This window comes from Lissotriton helveticus, chromosome 12, assembly GCF_964261635.1.
Source record: "Lissotriton helveticus chromosome 12, aLisHel1.1, whole genome shotgun sequence".
Taxonomy (NCBI): domain Eukaryota; kingdom Metazoa; phylum Chordata; class Amphibia; order Caudata; family Salamandridae; genus Lissotriton; species Lissotriton helveticus.
Window position 1 is genome coordinate 880840607 of NC_136073.1, and position 26450 is coordinate 880867056.

The 26450-nt window shown below is 45.1% G+C and overlaps 1 protein-coding gene across 1 annotated transcript in view; it reads right to left on the minus strand.

Moving 5' to 3' along the window:
* The window catches only part of LOC144799219 (phospholipid scramblase 2-like), a 75579-nt gene extending 49389 nt beyond the window's left edge, over nucleotides 1-26190 (minus strand). The window contains exon 1 of the mRNA XM_078670491.1: nucleotides 26132-26190. Coding sequence (XP_078526617.1) covers nucleotides 26132-26144 — 13 coding nt within the window. The 5' untranslated portion in view covers nucleotides 26145-26190. The remainder of the gene's footprint in view (nucleotides 1-26131) is intronic.
* Between the last annotated feature and the right edge of the window lie 260 nt (nucleotides 26191-26450).

Consider the following 26450-nt stretch of genomic DNA (forward strand, 5'->3'; position numbering starts at 1 on the left):
TTGTTTGGGGTACAGATGAACGCAAGGCTGTTGGAGCAGAAAGGAAAATGACCCAATTTCCCAGACATTTTGGCGCCCCCCTCAACACCAACACTCCCTCAACTCTACTGATACTGTCATATTCTCCAGGTTTCATCCCACTCCTCTCCCCTTCATCATTGGCACTGCCTCACTCCCAAACCATCATTGGTCTGGGCCCACTCATGAGGCTCCTTTACTCCTATCGCCCAGCCAGGGCTTTAATAATTCTTGCTCTTAACTTTAAATTACTGCAAATCACCATGAATTATTGCTCTTGGGAGACCTTCCTGCACATAAACAATCATTCTCTTAACGCTGGCACTTTTGCAGTATGGTGCAAGGGTGCCTCTGTTGGCGCTACTCAACCTAGTTTAGAGCCAGCGCTAGGGAAAATGCAGTGATATGCTGCACCATTGTAAATACGGAGCATCCATGCGTTTACAGAATGGCAGAGCATGGCATTAGCAATGTTTGTTTAACGCCACGCTTCTCCATTTCCGTGTAAATATGCCCCTTAGTTTGATGAGCGTGCACATCCTGCATTTCCATTCCCTGGTGAGTTGCACTACTCCTGCTGAAACAAGGCCAATGGAGGTACCAATGGGTGAGGCGGACTGGCCTCAAGGGACCTGTGACTTCAGTGACAGAGTCACTATTGCTCTAGGGTGTGCTGCTTCGCAGGCCTACCTGCAAGACTGGAGGTGAAATTCAGTATGGATCGTGGTGGACAGACCTTCAAGGTGCTATGACACCAGAGCTTCTAAGGTCTAGCTAGGGCTTCTAATTTCCAGCATGGGAATGTGCTTCCTCCGGAGAATGGTCTGGTGGACTGGTCCAAAGGCTAAACCTGGTTCCCCAGTACCAAATTCGGCAGTTCTGACCATAGTGTCACATCCTCTCCCCCACTGAACACCATACTGCCCCACTGAGAAAAACTAGCACTGCCTTCAGCTACAACCAAATTGCGCCCGCTATAAACACCTGTATGCAGCTCAATTCAAATTATGCACAAGAGTAATATGCTGACTGAAAAAAAGTAACAACATCCTGGAAAAAAGCAAACCCTCATAGGGAATGCAAGATTAAGCAAAGCATGTGAAATGTAAGTAGAACAACATGGTTATGTTAACGCTTTTACACTCATTATTCAGAAATCAATGAATGTTTTTGCCTGAAATGTTAAGCACATGCCTACAGGGCCCTGAAGGGACCCGTTTCAATGTCCATTGCTTAAATCCTTACAAAACAAAGTATTATGGCTTAAAAAGACCACATCCCTGAACACAGAGCAGCAGTACAAATTTATAAACTAAAATAAGGAAAAGAGCTGATAAGCATCACAATAAACATTTTCCACTCCAGTCATCAACCAGGTATTGCAGAACCTCCTGGAATGGTGCACTACCACACCCAGGGAAAACAATGCTGTTCAAAGAATGACGAGAAAAAGAAAGTAACGCTTCAATGGCAAATTCTGTAAAAGTGACGCTAATGTGTTTGTGCGAGAATAAAACCAATCTGGCCACATTGCAACTGCTGTGTAATGCGTTACCGCCGCCACTGCCGAGAGTTCAGGGTGCAGCTAGAGCGTTGAGCCGCCACCGCCGAGAGTCACTCTGCCCTTGAACAACGCGCCACCGCTCCGGGGACCACAACACCCGGCAGGCCTCGCGGCGGCGCGCAACGGACACCTGACGCCTGAAGCCTGACGCCTGACGCGAGCGCCAAAAGGAGGAATAAAATCCCTGACACCCCCGCTTCGCGGGACGCCCGGGGCGAAGCCCGGGCAAAGGGCGGGCCCTCTACGGCCCTCATCGGCACGAGGAGGCAGGGACAGGGCCCTGACCGCTGTACAAATCGTCAAAGTAAGTTATATTTCTCCTAATATAACTGTAAGAGTTTTTTACACCCTTACTGACTGTCACCTCACGGATCTACCTAGACGCCAATTGGAAAAGCTGTCTTATAAGATGTCTAAAACAAAATCGACAGTCCCCATCAATACCATAGACAATTATATGGTTCACAAAGTTGCCAAAATTAATCATGATAGGAGATCATCTTTGGGGTTTAGTTATTCACCAGAACTGCATATTGATAACACGTCCCTACCTACTTCTGCTTTTGATATCAGCAATGAGGTGTTTCAGACCCCGGATGACAATCCACTGACCCAACTCCTAGTAGCCATTGCCGAACCAGTTCCGGAGAGCATTCAGGATAAAGAAATAATCTCTATAGAAGAGGAGGAGCTTGCACCAGTCCCTGCACCGAGAGCAACAAAGGGGGGGGGGGAAGAAGAATATATCCAAACGGGGTGGCCTCCGATCAAGCAAAAAGCGCCCGGATGCATCCCCCCCAGAAAAATAGCGGAGATGATACAAGGGATCCTATAGAAGGGAAGGCACACATGGACGATGAGCAATACAAGAAGTTACTAAATGCTGTAGATAATAAGATTAAAACTATAACCAAACCGCTCCTAAGCAAAATAGACCAGCTTACAGAAGAGGTGAACAGACTGGGGGTTCTCCTGCAAAAATCATTAGAGGAAAATATGAAAATCCCATTACCAAAAATACTTAGAGTCGAGTCAAAACTTACCAAAACTGCCTCCAGGCTAGATCTATTAGTAGATACTCCTATGACCATCGTGGAGAGCACTGATCGAGGGAGGGAGGGGTTGAGAGACTTAGATCCAGACACTAATACAGGGGACATTGCAGGGCCGAGCCATAGAGGTAGTAAAGAAGATGCCAATTTAGAGAAGGGGCTCTTAGAATTAGTTGTTGAGGCTTCTCCACTAATATTGGTCCTAGCAAACGTCCCCCAACTGGAGCCAGGGCAAGTAGAGAACATTCCCTCTTTGATAAATAAATCACTTTATTGGTTATCAAGGAACATGGCATTCACCCCGGGAGGTAGGGATCAGTTGGCACAAGAAGTAATCAAAGCCAGGAGAGTTGAATGGATCGGGGGTGGTACCAAAAAATTTAAGGGGGATTGTGTGGTCCTACATTTCACCGACCCAGAAGTTTTGCCAAATATTCTAGCTAATATATACCCCCCTCAGCGAAGAACAACTGAAATTGTGCCATTAACATTGGATTTTTTCTACACAAAGAAAAGTAATATCCTAAATCCAACAATGTTGAAAACTAAATGGAACCCTGTACTCAGAAAAGCCAAAACACTTGATACTAGAAATAACCGGGGAATTCTGACGGGAAATAGGTTCTCGGCCCTCTCTGGACTAAGCGAATGTGATTGACTGAAAGAATGGACGTGCTTAGGAAAGGTTAAGGCTGTAGAACCTTACAATGGGAATCACGGTATTCAAAAGAACTCAGTAATAAATTGTAGTGAGGGTAGGATATCCTACCCCAGGGAACACACTCCTAGTATAGCAGAGCAAACCCCACTAAATACTTATACTACTATAAGCAACGAGTAAAGTAGTCCCTCAGCTCCCACGTCTTCCCTCAATCAGTGTACTCTTTTACAAAAGAGGACTATCCAGATAAAAGACGGCGTTAAACTTATTTCTTGGAATATAGCGGGAATCCACCATAAATTAGAGACCCCGGAATGGTGTGAGTTTATCGATAGTCATGATGTTATTATGCTGCAGGAAACGTGGGCAGTGGCTCCAGTCTCTCGACAGGGCTTCTTAAATTTCCATGTACCTGCGAACAAGAATACCAAAGGGCGGCCTTCAGGGGGTCTAATTATTTGGATACGACAATCCTTACAATGCACCATCAAACAGAGACCCACCAATAATTGTGACCTACTCCCACTAGTACTCACCTGGGCTGATGGTCACAACCTGGCCTTATATAATATCTATTCCAGGGGAACACAAGGGGGCATAGCCTCTGATGTGATAGGTGCATTAGACAATGATTTAGAGATCCTACCCACACAGCACACTATCCTAGTGGGGGGAGACCTGAACACGACATTTGAACCGCTAGGTTGTGAGGATAATGAACTGGCCCAAGAAGAAGATACCAAATGGGGCATTCCCCAATTGGAACTGCCGCTGGTAAAGAAGTGGACAGAGGTAGCAATACAGGTTAAGAGCTTATGCCTGTCCAGGGGACTGAGGGCAGTAAATGGTCGTACCCTTTCTGACCCACAGGGCAAACACACCTTTGACAACTTGAGGTCTAGTAGCAGGATAGATTGTATTCTCATAGATGTTAGGGACTGGCACAAAGTGGTAGATATGCAAGTGATACCGGGATTGGAGAGCGACCACAATCCTTTGTGTCTGCTCGTAAACCTAGAACAAGGGGAAAACTTAACTAACCAGAAAAAGGGTGTCACGACACTAGATGTCGTTTCATCCAACAATCTCCGTCATATTAAATGGGCAACACTGATAGATAATCCCGGGGATATGAAGGCCCTAGGGGAAATAGTTAGTGAAGAGGTTACCAGATTACAAACTCTTACTAGTGAACCTAATTTTAAACAATTGATTGAAGAGTCACAGCCCAAGTTTTTTGCTAACTTACAGAAGTTATTTTTCAAAAAAAACCAGCAGAGGAAGGGAGCTAGACCACCAATAAAAAGAGCATGGTACGACCACTCCTGCAGAGACGCGCGACAGAATCTCAGCATAGCGCTGAGGACTAAAATAGGAGTATTAAAGGCCAGGAATGATTACAGGAAAGCACAAAGTAGGGCAGAAAAACTGTGGGATGAGAATATATGGTTAGATCTGAAGAAAACATGTGCAGCCAAGCAACAGAAAGAGTTTTGGCCCATTTTAAAGTGGGGCAGCGGGGGAATAGCAGACTTCCCAAAAAATCATGTAGCAAAGGAGGATTGGGTGGACTTTTTTAAACCACAATACGCAGACAACTTGCCTCCTCCAACTGAAATCCCTCCAGAAAGGGTATTCTTTACTCAAGGAATATTCTCATTGAAAGATGTACAAGAGGCAATGGATGGAGTAACCAGAGGAAGGGCGCCAGGAATCGATGGAATAGCAGCGGATGTGTTTTTATCTGACAGGGCCAACTGGTGCAAATATTTTGTATGGCTTAGTAACGCTATCGCACAAGGAGCCATGATCCCAGCAACATGGAAGGGTGTGGAGATAATACCAGTTTTTAAAAAAGGGGACAAGCTTTACCAAGTAATTATAGGCCCATCAGCCTTATCGACGCTGCACAAAAACTGATGGGCAGGATGATACAAAACAAAATACAAGCCTGGATAGATGATAAGGATATCCTCTCCCCGTACCAAGCTGGTTTCCGCCCCCTAACTAGCTCTGTTGACCAGGTATTCCACTTTTTAACTATGTTCTGGAAAAACGTAACTCTGACAAATGGTCCATTATATGCTGTCTTCGTGGACTTGAAGTCAGCATTTGACTTAGTACCCCGACAAAAACTTTGGATTGTCTTGCGGGATCTCGGAATAAGCCCCGAATTGTTGACTCTGTTAATGAGGCTGCATGAAAACAACTATGCCCGGATTAGGTGGGGTGCCCAGGGAGATGTCACCGATTCCTTCCCTGTGGATCGGGGGGTAAGACAGGGTTGCGTCCTGGCCCCCACCTTATTTTCCCTTTACATCAATGGTATAGTTGACTTTCTAAAACAAACTACGACAGACGCCCCAGTATTAGATGGGGAGCGGGTTCCAGTATTAATGTTTGCTGATGACACTTTGCTGGTCTCGCGGACCCCCAGTGGACTACAAAAGACAATTAACGCCTTTGGTGACTTCTGTCGGATTCGGGGCTTGGAACTAAACACAACAAAGACTAAGTTTATGAATCTGAATCCTGTCAAGAAATTCAAGGGGAAAATGTATTTTAATGGATCAATACTGGAGGAAGTGAATGCTTTCACTTATTTAGGCATTTCCTTACAGTCTAACATGAACTGGAAATCCCATATGGACTCCGTGGTACTAAAGTTCAATCAACTGGCAGGTGCAATAGCACAAAAACATAAATCTTCATTTACAAAACCTATTCAGCCAATAATGGAGATTTATAGCATGAAAGTGTTGGGAGCTTGCCTATACGGATCAGAGCTATGGGGCTTCACGAATATGAGCTCTTTAGCCGTTGCAGAAAGTAAATTTCTTCGACGAATGACTGGTGTACCCCAGAGCACTCCTTCGATCCCGCTCCAATATGACCTCGGGAGGAAAAAGATAGAGGACATGGCTAGACTGCGTCCCCTCCTATATTGGAGGCGTGTAAAAACTACTCCCGAACTGAGTCATTATGCAGCTGCCCTTAGGGATGTTGTTAGCTCTGATCGCTTTCATAAAATATCATGGCTTAAAGAAGTTAGGAACTTGCTCCAAAAATTGCACCTAGACCATTTGTGGACAGCAGTAGACCCACATGTCTTTCCATCTAAGGCATCACTAAAAAAATTGTATTGGGATATGATATTTAACACGGTATTGATTTCCAACCAACCATCTATGTTGACATCCCAGTTCTTGGATTTTAAAATTATGCCTAAATGTGAACAGTATTGGGATTTGATTTTTAAACCCCTAGATAGAAAGCTGTATTTTCAGTTTAGAATTGGCTCTTTACCCCTTAATGCCTTCACTGTCAAATGGTCACCTGGCAACGTAAAAACTTGCTCCTACTGCAATGCACATGTAGAGGACATCCCACATTTTTTGTTTGTTTGCCCATTGTATGCAGCCCCAAGAAGTAGATGGCTAAATCCGGTTTGCAGGAATTTGGGGACAAGAAATTATCTAGAGGCACTAAGGATATTAAGATCTAACTGTGCCCCCAATCTCGCAATCGCTGTAGCCAAATTCATGGGGTGGGCCTGGATAATACGCACGCGCACTTTAAAATTGTAATTAACCATGGGAAATGTAATATAACTTCGTAAGGCCCAGTGCTGTGACTTGGATTTTATAATGTATGATTTTTATAAATTGAAATACTCGCCAACACTGTATAATATGAATGGTATTTAATCTGTATTTTATTTTGCTCTTTAAAATTTAGTGTAGTATTTATTGTGTTTAGCTTAGGGAAACATGCTTTTATGACAGTGTTGTCGAATAAAGTATTAAACTTGACTTGTAATGCGTTATTCAGTTATTTATTTGTCCTATTTTGCACCTGTTTTTCATTTGGTCCCAAGGCTGCACTTTGGAACAGAAATATGTAAGAAAAAGACGACATTTCCAACAAAAGTGTTTCTTTCTTTTTTTGGATCCATTTCACATTGGGATGAATGAAGGAAAGTAGAATGAAACAGAAGGTAAGAGACGTTTATTCAAGCACTGGTTTCAGCAAGTGAGGAGCTGAGAGAGAGACAGAAAGAGAGGGAACAAAAGGAAGACGGGGAAGCTGAGAGTGGCAGCGCAGGAAAAGTGGACACTTCGTACATAACCTTAGGATGTACGTCATTACGACGCACACTTTTACAACGCGTTCCATTACAACGCGGTTGTAACAACGCAAGTCGTTACAACGACTTGCGTTGGGGGGGGGGCGCAAATTAAAAAAATTTAATTTACTATTCCAACACCAGTCCCTGTGGATAGTAGGGAAGGTGTTGGGATAGTAAATTAAATGATTTACTATCCTTGAGCGCCCCCCAGCGCAATTCGTTGTAACAACTTTCGTTGTTATGACCGCGTCGTAATGGAACGGCGTTGTAATAGTTTCGTTGTAAACGTCGCATACCATAACCTTAACATTAAATCACCTGCTGGGCACCAAGGGGCTCCCACGTGGTACAGAAGCCGGCTGCAGGGTAGGCAATCCAGCCCTGCCTTGACACTTGTGACTCCCCCTCTCTCTCGAGCTCCAGTCAGACCACAGCAATCCGAGTACGCTGCGCACCCGTGCCAAGATAGGCAAATGGAAACATTTTAACCCCTTGGCCGCGGCAGTAATTCTGCCCCGGCGCTGGGGGGGAGGGGGGCCGCGGGGCGACCCCATGCTCGTGACGGAACCACTCCGTCACAAGTCACAGGCGCGCTGTGCTTGTGACGGAGTGGTTCCGTCACGGCACCGGCCGCTCCTTAAAACTGCCGCGCAGGCACGGAATTCCTGCAGCGTGGGCAGGGCGGCCGCGCCGTGACGGAACCACTCCGTCACCAGCACAGCGCGTCCGTGGCTCGTGACAGAGTGGTTCCGTCACCAGCACGGAAGGGGTTAAAAAAATGATGACAGGCCTGCCCCTCTCAAGATGATTGGTCCATTCTCTCTGGGTCAGGCCATCACAAAAGAAGCAGGGCCGTCATAAGTAGTGCGTTCATGATATGAATGATTGACAGCCCTGATTATAACAGATTCCTTGTGGGTGCTGCAGGAAGCGAGATTTTTGCGCACACAAGGGTAAATGTCGCCCAACTTTCTGCATCGCACCAGGGTAGTGTTTTCCCACACAAATGGGAAAAATGTCACCCATTTGTGCGGGAAAGAGCCCAATCTGGCAACACTGGGATTGGTGACTGTGGAGGACCGGCTCTTTGTGGCTGGCTCACACAGAGACTCAGAAGGTCAAGCACAAGCAGTTCTGGGTCAGGGCCGGTAGAGGGAGCACTGCTACTACTGGTTCCTATAAATGGGCTGTGAATTAGCAAGATGGCGTCTGGCAACTTTCTGATTGTTGTGTGGCTCTCACTCTGCTTGTCACTGCCTTGCATCCCTCACTTTAGCTGGTTGTTCTTTCCTCGGTTCCTGTATCCCCTGTTCTTTTGTTGTCTTACTGCCTTTCCTTGGTTTGTTTTCTGCTCTCAAAGGACATAGGACTGACTGGTTCCATCACTACAGCTTTCTACAGCTATTGGATGCTTCAGAGCTTCAGAGCTCCAGTTGTGTTCTGGCACCCTCCAGGCTCATTATTGCCATCTCTTCCAAAGTACCTGATGAGTCATGCTGCCTTACCTTTTTCTTTATTCGTCATTGCACCATTTGTCATTACAGGGACTTTCTGCTCCTAACCTGAAACTGTCCACTCCAACGCTATCTGTTCTGGGCATTCAGCGGGATTCTCCTGTGATGTTTCCTCACTGATGTGGCGTGTTCTTTCTCTCCCATATCCCCTCTTTCCCTGTTCTAGACTGACCCAGGAGGGCACTCATACTGTACCATCTCTCGGGAGGTACCTATAGGCAGATTGGTGGATTATTGTCTTAGTCCAATGCCTCGCTCTCCCTTGTGGGAAGGTATAATTCATCAGATTAGACACTTAATGGAAGAATAAAAGTGAGCACAGTTGTGTAATGTTGAATGTTTCTCTGAAGTAGGTCTCTATGAGGGTATTACGGTCTAACACATTTTTATCACTCCCTCGTCCTTCATCCAAGCTCTCTCACCCCACCTCAGCACTGCCAATGCTTCCATCACAAAGGCATCTTCCCAGAAGCCTTGAAGACAGGCCAGCTCCTTCCATTCCTAAAGAACCCTACACTAACTCTGATGGCCTTTCAAAGTACCGGGCAATCACTCACCTACCATTTATCTGCAACATCATTGGAAAAGCAGCTACGCCTAACTCCAAGAAGACATCAATGCTCACTATCTCCGGCACGACCACAAGCTGGCATCAGATCACCCTGCAGCACGGAGACCTCTATCTCACATGTCGTATACGATATCCTTTGACCACAGATGAAGATGACCTCTGCCTCCTGATGCTGGTGCACCTCTCAGATGCCTTCGACACAGTTGAGGATCCAAGGCCATCCCCTTTGTGATGTCTTGAATGGGATTCACTGGAAACACCCTTCACAGGTTCTCCTCCTACCTTCCCAATCAACAGCAATTTTTATCTCTATCACTTGCTGAGTCTTCCAGGGTTCCACACTGACTCCTGTCATCTTTGACCCCTTGGTGCTCAACTCACAGAAACGAAATCAAGATTCTCCAATGTGCAGCTGGGTCGCGGTTGTGCCTCAAATTCTCCTCTGCTCCAGGCACCCAGCATCTCAACGTGCCTGCCCATCATCCAGACCCGGATGTCCAACATCTACCTGTAGCTCAACGCAACCAATGCAGAAATGTCCTGATACTCGCCAAGAACCTCGATGGCTTTGGATTGCATCTTTCACTGAATGCCAAGTCACTTGGATTTACCCTGGACATCAACCAGACCCACAAGAAACACATTGACAAAAAACAAACACGACCTGGAGCCATTCTTCTCTTCTAAAGAAGGGGAAATTGGTCATTACAAAAAGTTACCTTAGAGCTACTGTTCGTGCCCCCATACTCTTGCATTTAAATGATGGTAACTCCCTGCTCCATGGCCTCTGACTCTCCTCACTGCCACCCCTTAGGGGCATCCTACTTACTGCAGCACGTCTCATCCAAGGCCGGACGAAATATGATCACATCCAGATGGAACTCCACTGCCTCCCCTTGCCGGCCACCACCATCTTCAAAACAAGCTGAGTCATCTATAAAGCCATCATGATAAGTAGCCCCACTTATCTTGGAGTGAAGCTTACCATCTCTAGGGGCTCTCGGCACACCTAAAGTGAGGCCACCGTCAGACTGAGGACTAGGAAGTGTAAAAAATAAATACAAGACAGTTGACCTATTCCATCAATGCACCCAGGATATGGGACAACTTTCGCATATCTATCAGGACCACCCCAACACTTCTCCAGATTAAGAAAGAGTTGAAGACTCCCTACTTTAAAGAAGACACATCACAATACATTAACAATCTAATACCCAGCCTCCTCTCCTATCACTCGGTGACTATATGCTTGACTTTGACCCTGTACGGTGCTCTTCTGCCTTTGAGCTAGGTTTGTGCTATAAAGATACCTCACACATACATGCATACATACATTCATACATGCATATATACATACATGCATTATTGCATACATACATACACATGCATGCACACATGCATAATTACATACATATAGTGATACACACATTTATATGAACATGCATACATTCATACAAACATATATGCATACATGCATTCATACATGCATATATACATACTTCATATGTACATACATGCATACATGCAAACAAACAGTAATACATACATCCATACATTAATACATACATTAATACATACAAAATTAGATACATACATGCATAGTTACATACAGACATGCATAGTTACATTAATACACACATACATAAATGCATACATAGTTCAATTAATACATACATATATATATATATATATATATATATATATTCACTGAAAAAACCATAGGTTATAGACCATATATAGTTAGGAATTAGCATTTACAAAACCTTATTTTACTCACACAAAACCATTGAAATTCCATATATAGTTAGTTGCACTAACTATATATCGCGCACCCGCAATCCACTGCTGATGATGTCACATATTACATCATTCATGACATGGTCAGTGACATCACTGATGACATCACTGATGACATCTCAAAGGACATCACTGATGACATCACTGATGACATCTCATTTGACATTACTGATCACATCACTGATGACATCATTCATGTGATGATACGATGAACCTCTTCGGACTCTAATATAACCTTAGATACACTCAGTGTAAACAGACACTCACAGACTGTCACACATCCATGGAGTTACTCACACACCTAGTCAGTCTTGCAGAGAATCAATCACACCTCCATTTCCTCAACTATATACTTATACACACCTTACTTATTGAAACATATACTAACACATATTTACTCTGTTATACAATCCCTGATACAAGTTCACAATGATCCATACAGCCACTCACACATTCACTGGCTCTTATGCACAGTTATTTATATATGTCAACTCTCACATGTACTGTGTTTTACATATGTACTTACTTTGACATGTAGCACTGAGATATCCATTCACTCACCAATACACTCATGCACACAGTCAACCGCCCATACAGCTGTTTCCACATGCACTTTTGAACCCATACATCTAGTGAATCAACTGCTCACACATCTATGCACAGAGTCATACACCTCCCAGACACCCACACACACACTCAGTCTCCCATACAAATAATTGGCCAACCAATCAATAACCCATATAGTTAGTCATATAGCTAATGATCAACACATGCATCAGATTACAGAACAGCAGACACAATGATGCACAATTTAAAACAGTTAAGTCACTAACCCATGCACTCAGTGAGACACATTTAATCACTCACTTATACGTCAGTCATGCACCTACTAAATCCTTCATCCAGACACTTATACATCCACTCATTCTTCAATATGTAAGACAAATTTTAACTTTACAGAAACATACAGTCACTGGATGTTGTCCTCAGTGATGTCATCAGTGATGTCCTTTGAGATGTCATCAGTGATGTCATCAGTGATGTCACTGACCATGTCATGAATGATGTAATATGTGACATCATCAGCAGTGGATTGCGGGTGCGCGATATATAGTTAGTGCAACTAACTATATATGGAATTTCAATGGTTTTGTGTGAGTAAAATAAGGTTTTGTAAATGCTAATTCCTAACTATATATGGTCTATAACCTATGGTTTTTTCAGTGAATTTTCAAGGTTTTGTAAATGCTAATTCCTAACTATATATGGTCTATAACCTATGGTTTTTTCAGTGAATTTCATAGGTTTTTTAATAGCAAATCTTTATATTTAAAAAAAATAATACATTTTAATGCGAATTTTATATTGTATAATTATGTCATTTTATTTTTTAAATTCTTTTCGGTGCGCTCCTGGGACGCGGACCGGTGAACGCATGGGTAACCGCAATCTTGCGGCGCGCCTCGGGGCGCGTACTGATGAGCGTCCCGATAGCGCTATTGCCGCGAACGAAAACAACATCGTGACGTTTTGCGTAGCCGCCACGCCTTGCGTCATAAGACACGTATCGCGTAGCCGCAAGATGTGTCTTATGACGCACCGCGTTAGCGCACCCGGAAGCGCATACGATCGCGCAACGTAAACGCCCTGATGCGCTTATGAAACACGCCCCTGGACGCGCCCCGAGTCGCGTAGCGTAAGCGCGGCAAACCATGTGACTTTAAAATAACACTTTTTATTGGTTCAGAACTTTTTTGTTTCCAAATTGTGTGAAACCCACCCATTTCTCTCACTATTGCTTTGTACTTGGAGAGAGCAAGAGCTGTTCTGTGTACTGTCTTCATCTCCTACTTTCCTGATCTACAGCAATGGCTGCAAGAGAGTCATCCAGCAGTGATTCCGAGGGATTTTTAGAGGAGGACCCTCCTAGGCAGAAGAAAAAAACCCATTTCATCTGGAAATTTTATGACATCCCTGAAGGACAAAAAAAAGTCAACGCTCCAAAAGTAACCTGCAAAATATGTGGTAGTACTTTATCCAGAGGCAATCCTCTGAAAAAATATAGTTTTGGAAATGCCAATTTAATCAGGCATGTCAAAAGAAGACACCCAAACAACTTTGCGAGGGAGAGTGTCAGAGAGCTGGCACGGAAATTACCCACAGATGGCGGCAGCACCTCCACTGGTGGAGCAACACCTTCGGGACCATCCCGTAGAAGAATGGTCCCTAACATACAGCCAGAGTTTGCAGGCATCAAATTTCTGTGCACGGAGTGTGACGAACTGCTCTGCTATGGGGAGCAGAGTGTTGAACTCATTGCCATAAAGAAACAGCTATTTACAACAAGGGGTGGTGAGGGACAGAGTCTCTGAATTAAGCAGAATACTCTTACCCAGTCAAGAGATCAGGGCTAGATCCAACACCGTTTTTTAGCTCATTGCACCATCCCAGTTTCAGAACCTGGCTGTATGCAAATTAATCTGTCCCTGGCCCAGTGCATCATGGGAACAGGGCAGACCAGACTACAAAAGCCAATTCTTACACTGGGAAGGAAACAAGCTTCCGGGGACCGGTTTCTGGCATTACAGCCGTCTTCGGCCCGGCTTGCTTGAATCCTGATGGTGCAATGAGCAAGGGACTCATGTCTGAGTATACCCTTCCACGCTTAGGGTGGACACAAATATTTACAACAAGGGGTGGTGAGGGACAGAGTCTCTGAATTAAGCAGAATACTCTCACCCAGTCAAGAGATCAGGGCTAGATCCAACACCGTTTTTTAGCTCATTGCACCATCCCAGTTTCAGAACCTGGCTGTATGCAAATTAGTCTGTCCCTGGCCCAGTGCATCATGGGAACAGGGCAGACCAGACTACAAAAGCCAATTCTTACACTGGGAAGGAAACAAGCTTCCGGGGACCGGTTTCTGGCATTACAGCCGTCTTCGGCCCGGCTTGCTTGAATCCTGATGGTGCAATGAGCAAGGGACTCACATCTGAGCATACCCTTCCACGCTTAGGGTGGACAAAATTATTTACAACAAGGGGTGGTGATGGACAGAGTCTCTGAATTAAGCAGAATACTCTCACCCAGTCAAGAGATCAGGGCTAGATCCAACACCGTTTTTTAGCTCATTGCACCATCCCAGTTTCAGAACCTGGCTGTATGCAAATGAGACTGTCCCTGGCCCAGTGCATCATGGGAACAGGGCAGACCAGACTACAAAAGCCAATTCTTACACTGGGAAGGAAACAAGCTTCCGGGGACCGGTTTCTGGCATTTCAGCCGTCTTCGGCCCGGCTTGCTTCAATCCTGATGGTGCAATGAGCAAGGGACTCACATCTGAGCATACCCTTCCACGCTTAGGGTGGACACAAATATTTACAACAAGGGGTGGTGAGGGACAGAGTCTCTGAATTAAGCAGAATACTCTCACCCAGTCAAGAGATCAGGGCTAGATCCAACACCGTTTTTTAGCTCATTGCACCATCCCAGTTTCAGAACCTGGCTGTATGCAAATTAGTCTGTCCCTGGCCCAGTGCATCATGGGAACAGGGCAGACCAGACTACAAAAGCCAATTCTTACACTGGGAAGGAAACAAGCTTCCGGGGACCGGTTTCTGGCATTACAGCCGTCTTCGGCCCGGCTTGCTTGAATCCTGATGGTGCAATGAGCAAGGGACTCATGTCTGAGTATACCCTTCCACGCTTAGGGTGGACACAAATATTTACAACAAGGGGTGGTGAGGGACAGAGTCTCTGAATTAAGCAGAATACTCTCACCCAGTCAAGAGATCAGGGCTAGACCCAACACCGTTTTTTAGCTCATTGCACCATCCCAGTTTCAGAACCTGGCTGTATGCAAATTAGTCTGTCCCTGGCCCAGTGCATCATGGGAACAGGGCAGACCAGACTACAAAAGCCAATTCTTACACTGGGAAGGAAACAAGCTTCCGGGGACCGGTTTCTGGCATTACAGCCGTCTTCGGCCCGGCTTGCTTGAATCCTGATGGTGCAATGAGCAAGGGACTCATGTCTGAGTATACCCTTCCACACTTAGGGTGGACACAAATATTTAAAACAAGGGGTGGTGAGGGACAGAGTCTCTGAATTAAGCAGAATACTCTCACCCAGTCAAGAGATCAGGGCTAGATCCAACACCGTTTTTTAGCTCATTGCACCATCCCAGTTTCAGAACCTGGCTGTATGCAAATTAGTCTGTCCCTGGCCCAGTGCATCATGGGAACAGGGCAGACCAGACTACAAAAGCCAATTCTTACACTGGGAAGGAAACAAGCTTCCGGGGACCGGTTTCTGGCATTACAGCCGTCTTCGGCCCGGCTTGCTTGAATCGTGATGGTGCAATGAGCAAGGGACTCATGTCTGAGTATACCCTTCCACGCTTGGGGTGGACACAAATATTTACAACAAGGGGTGGTGAGGGACAGAGTCTCTGAATTAAGCAGAATACTCTCACCCAGTCAAGAGATCAGGGCTAGATCCAACACCGTTTTTTAGCTCATTGCACCATCCCAGTTTCAGAAACAGCAACACCGCTGCCCTGACACTCCCTAAATGTTCACATTTTTTTGCTCCTGTTGAGCAGTTTTTGAATCCCTGTTTTTTGTTTTTCCCTTGACAAAAATCCAAAAAAAATATAAAATTGTTTTAAAAAGTCTAAAAAAATATAAAACAACAAAATCAAAAAAAAAAGTTCTTTTCAGAACTACCTCAAATTTATAAAAAAATGCTATTTTTTTGTGAAAATAATCTGTCATTTTTTATCTCCATGGTACGCTCCCCAGTAAGCTTCCCGGTACGCGTAACGGGTGCGCCTCCCACGAAAATCGAATTTTTAAAATTTTTTTTTTTTTTTACCCGCGGGACCCTTTTATGGCTCCCACATCAAAACTAGGGGGTCAGGGGGGTGTACCCTGCCCCCTTTTTCTCATTTCCCCCTTTGATTTTTGCCACCTCTTGTGTCTCAATCCTACCGAGACACAAGATGGCGGCCGCTGCGGACTGTTTCGAATGTTTACAGACAACCGAGAACCAATCAGCTTGCCGTGCGTAAGTCGCGTGGCGCGCCCTAAGCGCTCCCCGGTACGCGTACCGGGGAGAGGCTCTAGATATATATCTTTTTTTAAACCTAATTTACTCAAAATTCACAGGAGCACATATCTTGAGACCTAGCAAAGGCACATCGGGCAAACAATATCTACAATTTTGCCAAGTTTCGTGGAAATCCATTCAGCCATTCGAGCTAAAAGTGAGTCCAACCGCCCTATGGAAAAATTAATGGGAAAAATGCGTTTTGGGACCCCCCTTTTTTCTCGGCCCCCCCTTGAAAAAACCCCCCCAAAATGTCAGCCCATTCCGTCCACAAACGCCAAAGTTATTAGACATAGAATTTTCAAAAATCCCATAGAGAAAAAAATCCTAACTATATATACCTACTGGCGACCGCCAGTAGGTAATATATATATATATATATATATATATATATATATATATATATATATATATATATATATATAATGCAAAAAAGAGGGGGAGAACACTGGGTAGTTCTCAAGTTTAGGTGGAAAGCAGCTCCTGTTAGAGCACTCTCAACACCAGCGACACTCTAGAGCTGCTCACCTCAAATGTCTGTTTTTCTATCAAAATTTTTAAGCATAGGATTAGCACAGTGCTATCCACGCTGAGATAGAAAATGACAAAGTCTTTTGCCATTTCTACAGCAAAGTCTTTAAGCATAGGACTAGCACAGTGCTGTCCTTGCCGAGCTGTAAAATGACAAAAGCCATTTATCACTCGAGGCACAGTATTACAGCTTTGAATTGGTAAAATACCAACTCAAGCCAACCTGAAATGTGTAAAAGCAACCCCAGACACAGTGGTTTGCTCTAATTATAGCTCTTCAGAGAGGTATAGCTTTGTCCAGACACAAGGGAGCACCCAGAATAAGTCAAAACAAAACCCTTTCAGGCATAGAGTGACGCATAAATTATGCAAAAAAGAAGGAGAGAACTCTGGGTAGTTGTCAAGTTTTGCTATCTTGTTCACAGACTGTAGATCTTCAGGACATGCCAGGACTCTTACCTTCCCTTCACGACCCCCCCCCCCTCCACCCCCGCAGATGCTCTCTGCCCTTGGCTGGCAGTGCTCTGGTATCTTAGAGGTGAACTAAGGTCGGCATGAAGCAGTGGGTACCAGATATAGGTCTCTGTTCAGCACTGAAGCACTTAAAGGGGCCATCTGGTGAATGTCTCGCAGTCCCAGCAGATCATCACACAAAGGATCATTCTAGGAGGCCTGTCTCTGGTGATTGTTGGCAGTGCAGAGTGGATTAAGAGAGCTGTTCTTTTTTCTTCAGTGGGTGCCTTTTAACCCTCTCCTTTTCTGTGTGATGTGTCAGTTTAGAGACCTCTTCAGTGCAGCCTGCACATCTGAAGCACACATAGCTGCCCTATCTGCCTCCTCGTGTCAGTGTTTTACATGCCAGGTATATTTATTTTACTTATTTTTGTGATTTTATAAAGAGGAGCCATGGCCGGGAGGCATCAGAGCGCTGTACAGTAACAAACAATCAGAGCCAGCGTACATTGGAGACACAAACTTGCATCAAGAGTAAGTGGGAGATAAGTTATGCACAAGTGTAAACCCTAAACCATCAGTGAGGGATAGGGTGACCAACTGGCATTGGTGCAAATTCAGGACAGTGAGTGTAAAAATTCAGAACAAAAGGTCAGAATTCAGAACAAAAATTCAGGACAGGAGGTCAAAATTCAGGAAAAAAAAGGTACGTTTTACAGACACATCAGAAGAGATCACGCAATAGTATATAAGTAAGTAAATACACAACCACTTAAGTACAAGTGAAAATAAGTTTTTATTTGTTTGAGACAATTGTGCACCTCATGGTTTGTCAGTAGGTGCGCAGCTTTAAGCAAATGTGCGGTCTTTTTGTGGTAACAAAACTGCCCCACCCCACCTTTCCAGCTCACAGGGAAACGCCCAATGCCTGGTCTGGCCAGGCGGGCCATGCTACCACCCTCCAATGGTGCCCCTCATCTTCACATAGACCCTCTCTCATGTGAATTTAATTTCTTTTATAGTGCTACTCATTCGATGTATGTACGGCAGGGTGTCGGAGTGCGTTACATCACACAGATATTATGTAGAGACAATGAATCATATAAATATAAAAGTCAATGTTTAGAAAATGTTGCTTAAGATAATGGGGCTTACGATGTGTAATCATACTTTCATCCATCATTCAGTCTTTCACCATTCATTCTATTCTTCCATCTGTGTTCCCATCTATGTAAATATTCAACAATTTACAAACCTGTCCATCACATTTCCTTCCATCCCTCATTTCACTCATTCATCCCTTCATCCACCCTTTTACTCATCCATCCATCCACACTTTCACCCTATCAATCGTACACTCGTCCATCCACTCTTCCATCCATCCATCCATTCACTCATCCATCCAGCCATTTACCTATCCAGGCATCGTTTCACGTACTCTTTCATCCACCCAGTCACTCATCCTTCCACTATTCATCCTTTCAGTCATTTATCCACCAATCCTCCCTTTCTCTCTCCATCCCCCTTTCACTTAAGCCATCCATCATTCCATCCACCCACCCATCCATCTACTCATCCACTCAGGAATCCATCCATTGAACTTATCACTCATGCATCCTTTCTCTCAACCATTCACCCTTTCACTCCTTCACTCATCTATCCATTCTTTTGTCCATCTACCCGCCCTTTCACTCACTCATGCAGCCTTACATCCAACCTTTCACTCATCCGTCCATCGATTCACCCTTTCACTTATCAATTCATCATTTCACTCATCCATCCACCCATTCACTCACCCATCATCCGCCCTTTCACTCATCCATCCATCATTTCACTCATCTATCCAGCCATCCATCCAGCCATCCCTTCACTTACTCACTCACCCACCTTTTCATTTTAATTATGAGCTGAGCCTGTGTCTACAGAGTTGCAGACAGAAGAGGCCCATCAAGAACTTCACCCCTGTTGTAGTTCCTAAAGCAAGGGGTGGGGTGGGGTGGGGAGGGTTCACTATGCCCCTGCACATAGGCAGTCTGAAAAAGTGGAAGGCATGAGTCATGCATGATGCACAGTGCCCGGGTGTGAGGCGACCTTGACATGGGTTTGTTTCCAGGGCTTTAAGTGGGATGAAAAACGATGGGGGTCTCTCCAAAGGGGATGTTTGATGTAATTAAGGGTTGGATTTAAAACACCTAAGCTAAAAAATCTGTGCTTAGCATAATGTGCCGCCTGACTGATATTTTTTTTTACTTCTGTCATTCCACCAAGATATATAATATAACAAGTAAGGTTACACCTAGAACAAGTAACGTTACACCTACAACAAGCCAGAACTATTGGCTTTGTCAATGGTTGCTAGTTGCATAAAATAAAAAAGCAGCAACCATGGGTTCCTTGAATATAATATTGAAAATGTGTCAGTTCTAAAACGTTGAGACTCTGAGGGAACTATTATCCTTTCCTTTGAACTTCTTTCACCGCCTTCCTTTGGTTCACTGGATTCTCACCTAGCAGCAGCATGGGCGTTTTTGCACCTTCATGTGACAGAATCCCCTGCCCTAGACCCAGGCTGGAGGAGGCCACTACATGCTGTACCAGCCCAGACTGACCCGTTGTCATTCTGTAAGTGGCAATCAGCCCCACACAGAACGATAATGGGCGGGTGGGGCTGCTCTTGTGCACAGGGGAGTGCGAGGCGGCCCCATCAGGGAGCTGAGGCCTTTTGCAGGGGAACAGTGATATTCCCTGAAAGGCCAAAATTTACGGACAAATGGCGTCCGTAAAAGGGATCCTCATGGACAATGGACGTGAGGTCCCAATTACGGACGGTCCGTGACATTTACGGACGGTCGGTCACCCTAGTGAGGGAGCACAACTGAGACACAACCTCAAAAAGAGTAAACAGGGCATTCAGGAGCGAGAGGAGGCGAAAGGAATTTAACCCACGTGTCATTCAAAAATCAGAGTTTTGGAAGGAACCATTGAATGTGGTCACACAGGGGGGTCGGAGGGAGGGAGTTCCAAGTTCTTCTGGCACTTCCGGAGAATGACCGGTTCATGATTCCCTCTCGTTTGAAGGTGGGGTGCTCCTGAAGAAGGGATTGAGAGATACTTGAGCCACATTTGTACTTGAAATGTTCTATTGTTCAGATAGGTGCGCGGGTGAAGAGAATTGCAGTGCCTTGAGTGTAGAGCAGGAAGTTTTAACCTGGGCTGTCGCCTTCAAAGGCAGCCATTGGATGGTGAGAAGGATGGGAGTGATGTGGTCAGATTTCTTGTACCTTGTATCAAAGCGGTCGCAGCGTGTAGCACTGCTCTGAGCAGACCTAAGTGCACTTTGGGGGTGCCTTACAAAGTGCCCACAGGTGTTAAGAGGCACCAGCTGCAGGGGCGTAACAGATGCCCGGCACCCCGGTGGTGCAGGGAGGATCCACTCTTCCAGGGCCCCCCTCAAACTAAGGCCTATGAATATTCCTATGATAGGGGCCCATCAGCACATTCTGCAGGGTGACATCATCTTGCACTGCACCAATGAGCTGAGACTGAATCTGTGCCAAGCTGGACTCAACCTTTTCTCCTGTCTCTCTCCTCCTCCTCCTCCCACCTTTCATCACAGCATCATGTATCTTCATTGCAGAAGCATCAGCTCTTGTCACCCGGCTCCACCCTCTGGAGAGAGGCGAGCAGCCTGGGTGTGTGTGGTAATGGTGCCTGGCATGGAAACTGCAGGAAACCACAGTGGGCAGGAAATCAACCCCTGCAGCTCTAACTGTAAGATATACTGATGCCAGAACAAGACAAACTGTGATTTCACACACCGCTTTGCAATTCTATTTGTATATCTATTGTTACCCCAGGCACAGGAATGAGGAAAGCAAGGCTGGGATAGAGTCTGGTGCAAGCAAGGATCATGTGCTGGGTTTTGAAAAGGGCTCTAAATATGGATATAGAACTGCAGGATGTATGGGGGATAGACATCTGTATGCCAAGCATGCTTCCCATACAGCCAGGGAACCCCAGTAGTAATTGTTGATCTTGTCACTATAAATGAGGGGCACAGTGTTTTTGGACGAAGTCTGTGCATGCCGTACAAGGTAAAAGACACACAATTGATGGACGGAATGCAGAACAAATCAAAACATTCACCCCCAGTCAAGAGATCTGGGTTAAATCCATCATTCTTTTGCTCTGTATGCCACCCCAGATTAGACCTGGCCATATGCAAATCAGTCTTGACCCTGTGCCTCATGGGAACAGTCCAGCCCGAACTGCCAAGGCAGGTCCTCCCTGGACGGGAAACAAGCATCCTAGGACCGGTTTCGGGGTTTCACCACCCTTCAGCCAGGATAGGTTGATTCCAGTGGCACAGTGTCAGTAACCTGCGAACCACACAAGCTTGCCACAGTAACAAGGCATCAACATGGACACCGCGACCCATGGGGACACTACTCCCCAAAAGCCTCCGGAAGCAACACATGCCTATTACCATCATGTCACCACTCACTAATCATCTTTGCGAGAAACACAGGGGCATATTACCAAGCAATAGCGATAATTATCGCTATTGCTTGGTTAGAGACAAAGAGGCATATTATCAACACAGGCGATAAAATTATCACTGCTTTTATCGGCAGAAAACTGCCGCTAAAGCCGCTTTTGCAGCAGTTTTCTGCCAATAAAAGCAGCGATAATTTTATCGCCTGTGTTGATAATATGCCCCAAAATTTTACCGCTGAGCTGCGGCGATTTTTATCGCAGATAAACCTTGGTATTACAAAGGTTTATCGCAAAAGCGATAAAAAACGCCCGCAATGCATGAATATCGCTGCAAAGTCAGCGATATTAATGCATTACCGAGCTAATGCTCTTAGCCATGTTATCCACCTCCCATTGGATAACATGGCTAAGAACTGCTCAGGGCAGGTGTTAGCTTTTGGAGATATTCGCGCTTAGCGCGAATATCTCCAAAAGTTGGTAATAGGAGATAGCGATGTTAGCGACTGTTTCCAGTCGCTAACATCTTGGCACGCCCACTTTGCATGTCATTAGTGATAAATATCACTGACATGCAAAGTGGGGCCCAAGATGGTCGCTATCTCCTACTAGCTGTCGCTAACTGGTGTTAGCGACAGCTAGGTAATAGGGCGATAATTTTATCTCCGCTTTCTTGGCTTTGAAAGCCAAAAAAAGCGAAGATAAACCCCCTTGATAATATGCCCCACAGTCTTGTTTTACCAAGAGGGGCACAACACAGATACCGTGGTCCACCTTGTCACCATTCACCAATTACCATAAACAACTGCCTGACGTGATCCCCTTTTCTGCTCCTCTGTAGACTCAAGGGCCAGAGGCAACAGAGGGTCCTAGATCACTTCAGACCCTAAAGTAGGATGCCCACTTCTTGTTATTGACACATAATTAAACAGTCAGCAATTCCTCACCCTCCTGAAAAGATTGTGCTCATGTTGCAGGGTTGAACCACTCACCGGGATCTATTGACCTGACCCGCACATGGAACAAGAGACATTTTCGAGTAATCAGGGATACGCGGTGCCTATATCCCTGGGAAAACTGGACATTCTCGAAACAAGCTTTTCCAAATTCATTGGATCTTACTCCACACTGTATTATGACTATGACATACAAGAACACACATAATTGATATTTTTTAACATCTAATCAGTGGCCACAAAGCCACCTGCCCTGAAGAAGACCTTCCCTGAAATTTTCCATAGGCCGATCCTAGAAGGTCGAAACGCGTCGGCGCAAACAGTACTGAGGCCAAGAGCAACCCTAAATTGACGCACTGTGGAGCAGATCTACAAAAAAGTGCCGCAGCGCGGCATCGCAAGCCCTTTGGCTGCGCCACGCTGCGGCATTTTCAGAGCACCGGATGCAACATATCTATAATGATATGTCGCATTCCTGTGCTCTCCCTAGCGCTGGCGCAGAAACAGCTGCGAAGTGCCGGCGCAGGCACCCTTGCACTATGGTGCAAGGATGCCTGCGCCATTGGGGAGATTGCTTTTCTGAAGGAAGGGGTCCCATCCTGCACAAAAGCAATCACTGCAGGCATTTTCCTCTTTCAATGCGTGCTGTAGAATGCAGCACGCATTGAAAGAGGAAAAAGCGAGGAGAAATGAAAACATTTCACCTCTTTTCGCTTGGCTACGCCACCCCAATGGTGGCGCAGCAATCTGACGCATTTCCAGGTCTACGATTTCTCGTATATCTGGAAATGCATCAGTGGACATGGGTGTTGCGTGGAAACGCCCACAGCAACACCCATGTCCCGCCCCTAACAAGCAAAGTTCTGCGTGAACAGGGGCGATATTTACAAGCACAGGTTAAGTCACGCAGGGTGACTTTACCTGTGCTTGTAAATATCCCTTAGCAGGCTGCGCCACCAGTGCGTCACGCAACGTGATGCACCGGTGGCGCATGGGGCTTGTAAATCTGCCCCGGAGTGCACAATAGTAGTGCACTACGCAAGATGGAATCTAGGATCCCATCCCAACTTAGCTTCCTGCTCTGACTCCAACAGGGCCAAACAGTAGTGAGTTTCACTACTTACAGACAGGACTTAAGTAGTATTAGTTCCAACTATAACACACTTCAGGACACTAGACAGGCAACTTCAGTTGTTCATAAATGTATTAATAAACTGTATTTCAGATGCTGTATTATTTTCGTCACCCATGAATTGTTCGTTTGGATTAATCCTTCACAAGTATTTATGAATTGTTGTCATGTTTTTTATTAGTTTTGTTACGGATTAATCCCTCCCATCTATTTATGAAGTGGTGTCATGTTAGTCATGTGTTGTGTCTTGTCATCATATCTTCAAATGTATAGTATGTTCTTTTTGAAATGTTTCCTTTTTTCCCAAAAAAAACAAGCAAAAAGAAAACAATTGCTATGACTTACAAAAAGTTTATGTGATTTATTTCTAATATACAGGCGAGACACTCGGGGTGCATGACCTAGAGGATCTTGATGCTGGCGCCACCGCACCTGCTGCACCATTCGCAGCTACGCGCCCGCCCAGGCTGGGACTGTGGTAATGCAATAACACATTTCATCTGCTTCTTGCACCAGCCCGCGTCCCACATCGGGATGGACTGAAGACCGTTAAACCGCTCGCTGCCCGCATCTGTGGTGTGTTGGCTCTCTCTGGTGTCCAAGCAGCGGAACTGAAGGCATTTCGAAACAATAGTGGGGTCGCATGGGAACAACTGTATCTAGACTTTATTGTATTAAATGAACAACTCGGGACCTTCGATGCTTGTGACGGAACGGTTCCGTCATGAGCGCCGGTTGGGCTGTGCTTATGACGGAACCGCTCCGTCACGGGCCCGCCCGTTTTTTAGAACCTTCAGCACAGCGCGAAAATTCGCGCCGCACTGAAGGTGTTAAAAGATCATGGGGGCATATTATCAAGGGGGGTTATCTCCGCTTTTTTGGCTTTAAAAGCCAAGAAAGCAGAGATAAAATTATCTCCCGTTTACCTAGCTGTCGACAGCTAGTAGGAGATAGCGACCATCTTGGGCCCCGCTTTGCATGTCAGTGAAATTTATCACTAATGACATGCAAAGTGGGCGTGCCAAGATGTTAGCGGCTGGAAACAGTCGCTAGCATCGCTATCTCCTATTACCAACTTTTGGAGATATTCCCGCTAAGCGCGAATATCTCCAAAAGCTAACACCTGCCCCTGAGCAGTTCTTAGCCATGTTATCCAATGGTAGGTGGATAACATGGCTAAGAGCATTAGCTCGGTAATGCATGAATATCGCTGACTTTTCAGCGATATTCATGCATTTCGGCCGATTTTTATCGCTTAGGAGATAAACCTTGATAATAGGAAGGTTTCTAAGCGATAAAAATCGCCGCAGCTCGGCGATAAAAATATTGCCGCTAAGCCAACATAGCGATAATTATCGCTAGTTGTTGGTAATATGCCCCTAGATTATTGATTTTCACGAATTATTTCATTTTAACAGGAAAAAAGCAGGGAGCATGCCGTGCCTTCTGCAGACCACCACCACTTGAGGTACCATTTTTACCTATAAATCCCTCTGATGTGGTAAAGCCAGTGTGGGGTTTGCACGGAGGTCCATTTGGGGGTAATATATGGACAAAGCAATGAACAGCTAAATAAAAGCAAAAATAACGTTTTACGTACAGACATACTCTCAATGTTTTCTTTATTTTAATAATGCACGTAATTCTTATAGGGCAATGATTGTTTTTTTTTTTTTCTAATTGAAGTTTAGAAAGGCATATTTCTGAAATAAAATCATATTTGACGGGTGGATTGAAAAACCACTGTTTTAAAACTTTTACCGGAAGGTAAAATTGTTATTGGATCGTTGGAAAAGAGTCGAAGCACTGGAAAAATGGAAACCACTTATTCTGGGGGAACATGTAAGTGACATGCCGTATTCTTGGATATGGTTGGGAGACACAAACTACCCCTATGCTCTAAGGCAACCTAAAAGCCAAGACCGTACTCTACAATCTAATGATCCCAAAAGTCCCATTAACCCCTTAAGTGCTGCAGTCGGCCGTTGGACGTCGCGAGCACTACGACGCACGTCCAACGGCCGACGCGGCCCTGCCCGTTTTGCGGAAGTGCCGCACTGCCGCGGCCGCGGCAAAGGGGTTAATCATTCAAAAGCATAAAAAAGTGAATCTCTGAGGTGTGACTGGCGACAGGCTTGCTTTGTACATACCTTGGGACGCCATCGTGCGAATGTTACTTAATAATTCTGGAACGAGGTGAAAATTGCAGGGTTACCTAGTCAAGGAAACAAAAAGGGTATTTTAACAAAATGTGTGTTAGGAAAACATTTTCCACAGCTAAAAACTGCAAAATCAATTTTTATCATGTACTAACCCCATTGTGCAATTCAGAGAAGTTCGTGCAAGGACTACACTCCATGCTGTTACTTGAAGCGTAAAAGGCCATTTTATTAGGACAAGGTTGCAATCATTTAGACTTTATTAACAGTACATAAATGCGACAAATATACTTTTCCCATCCCATACCGA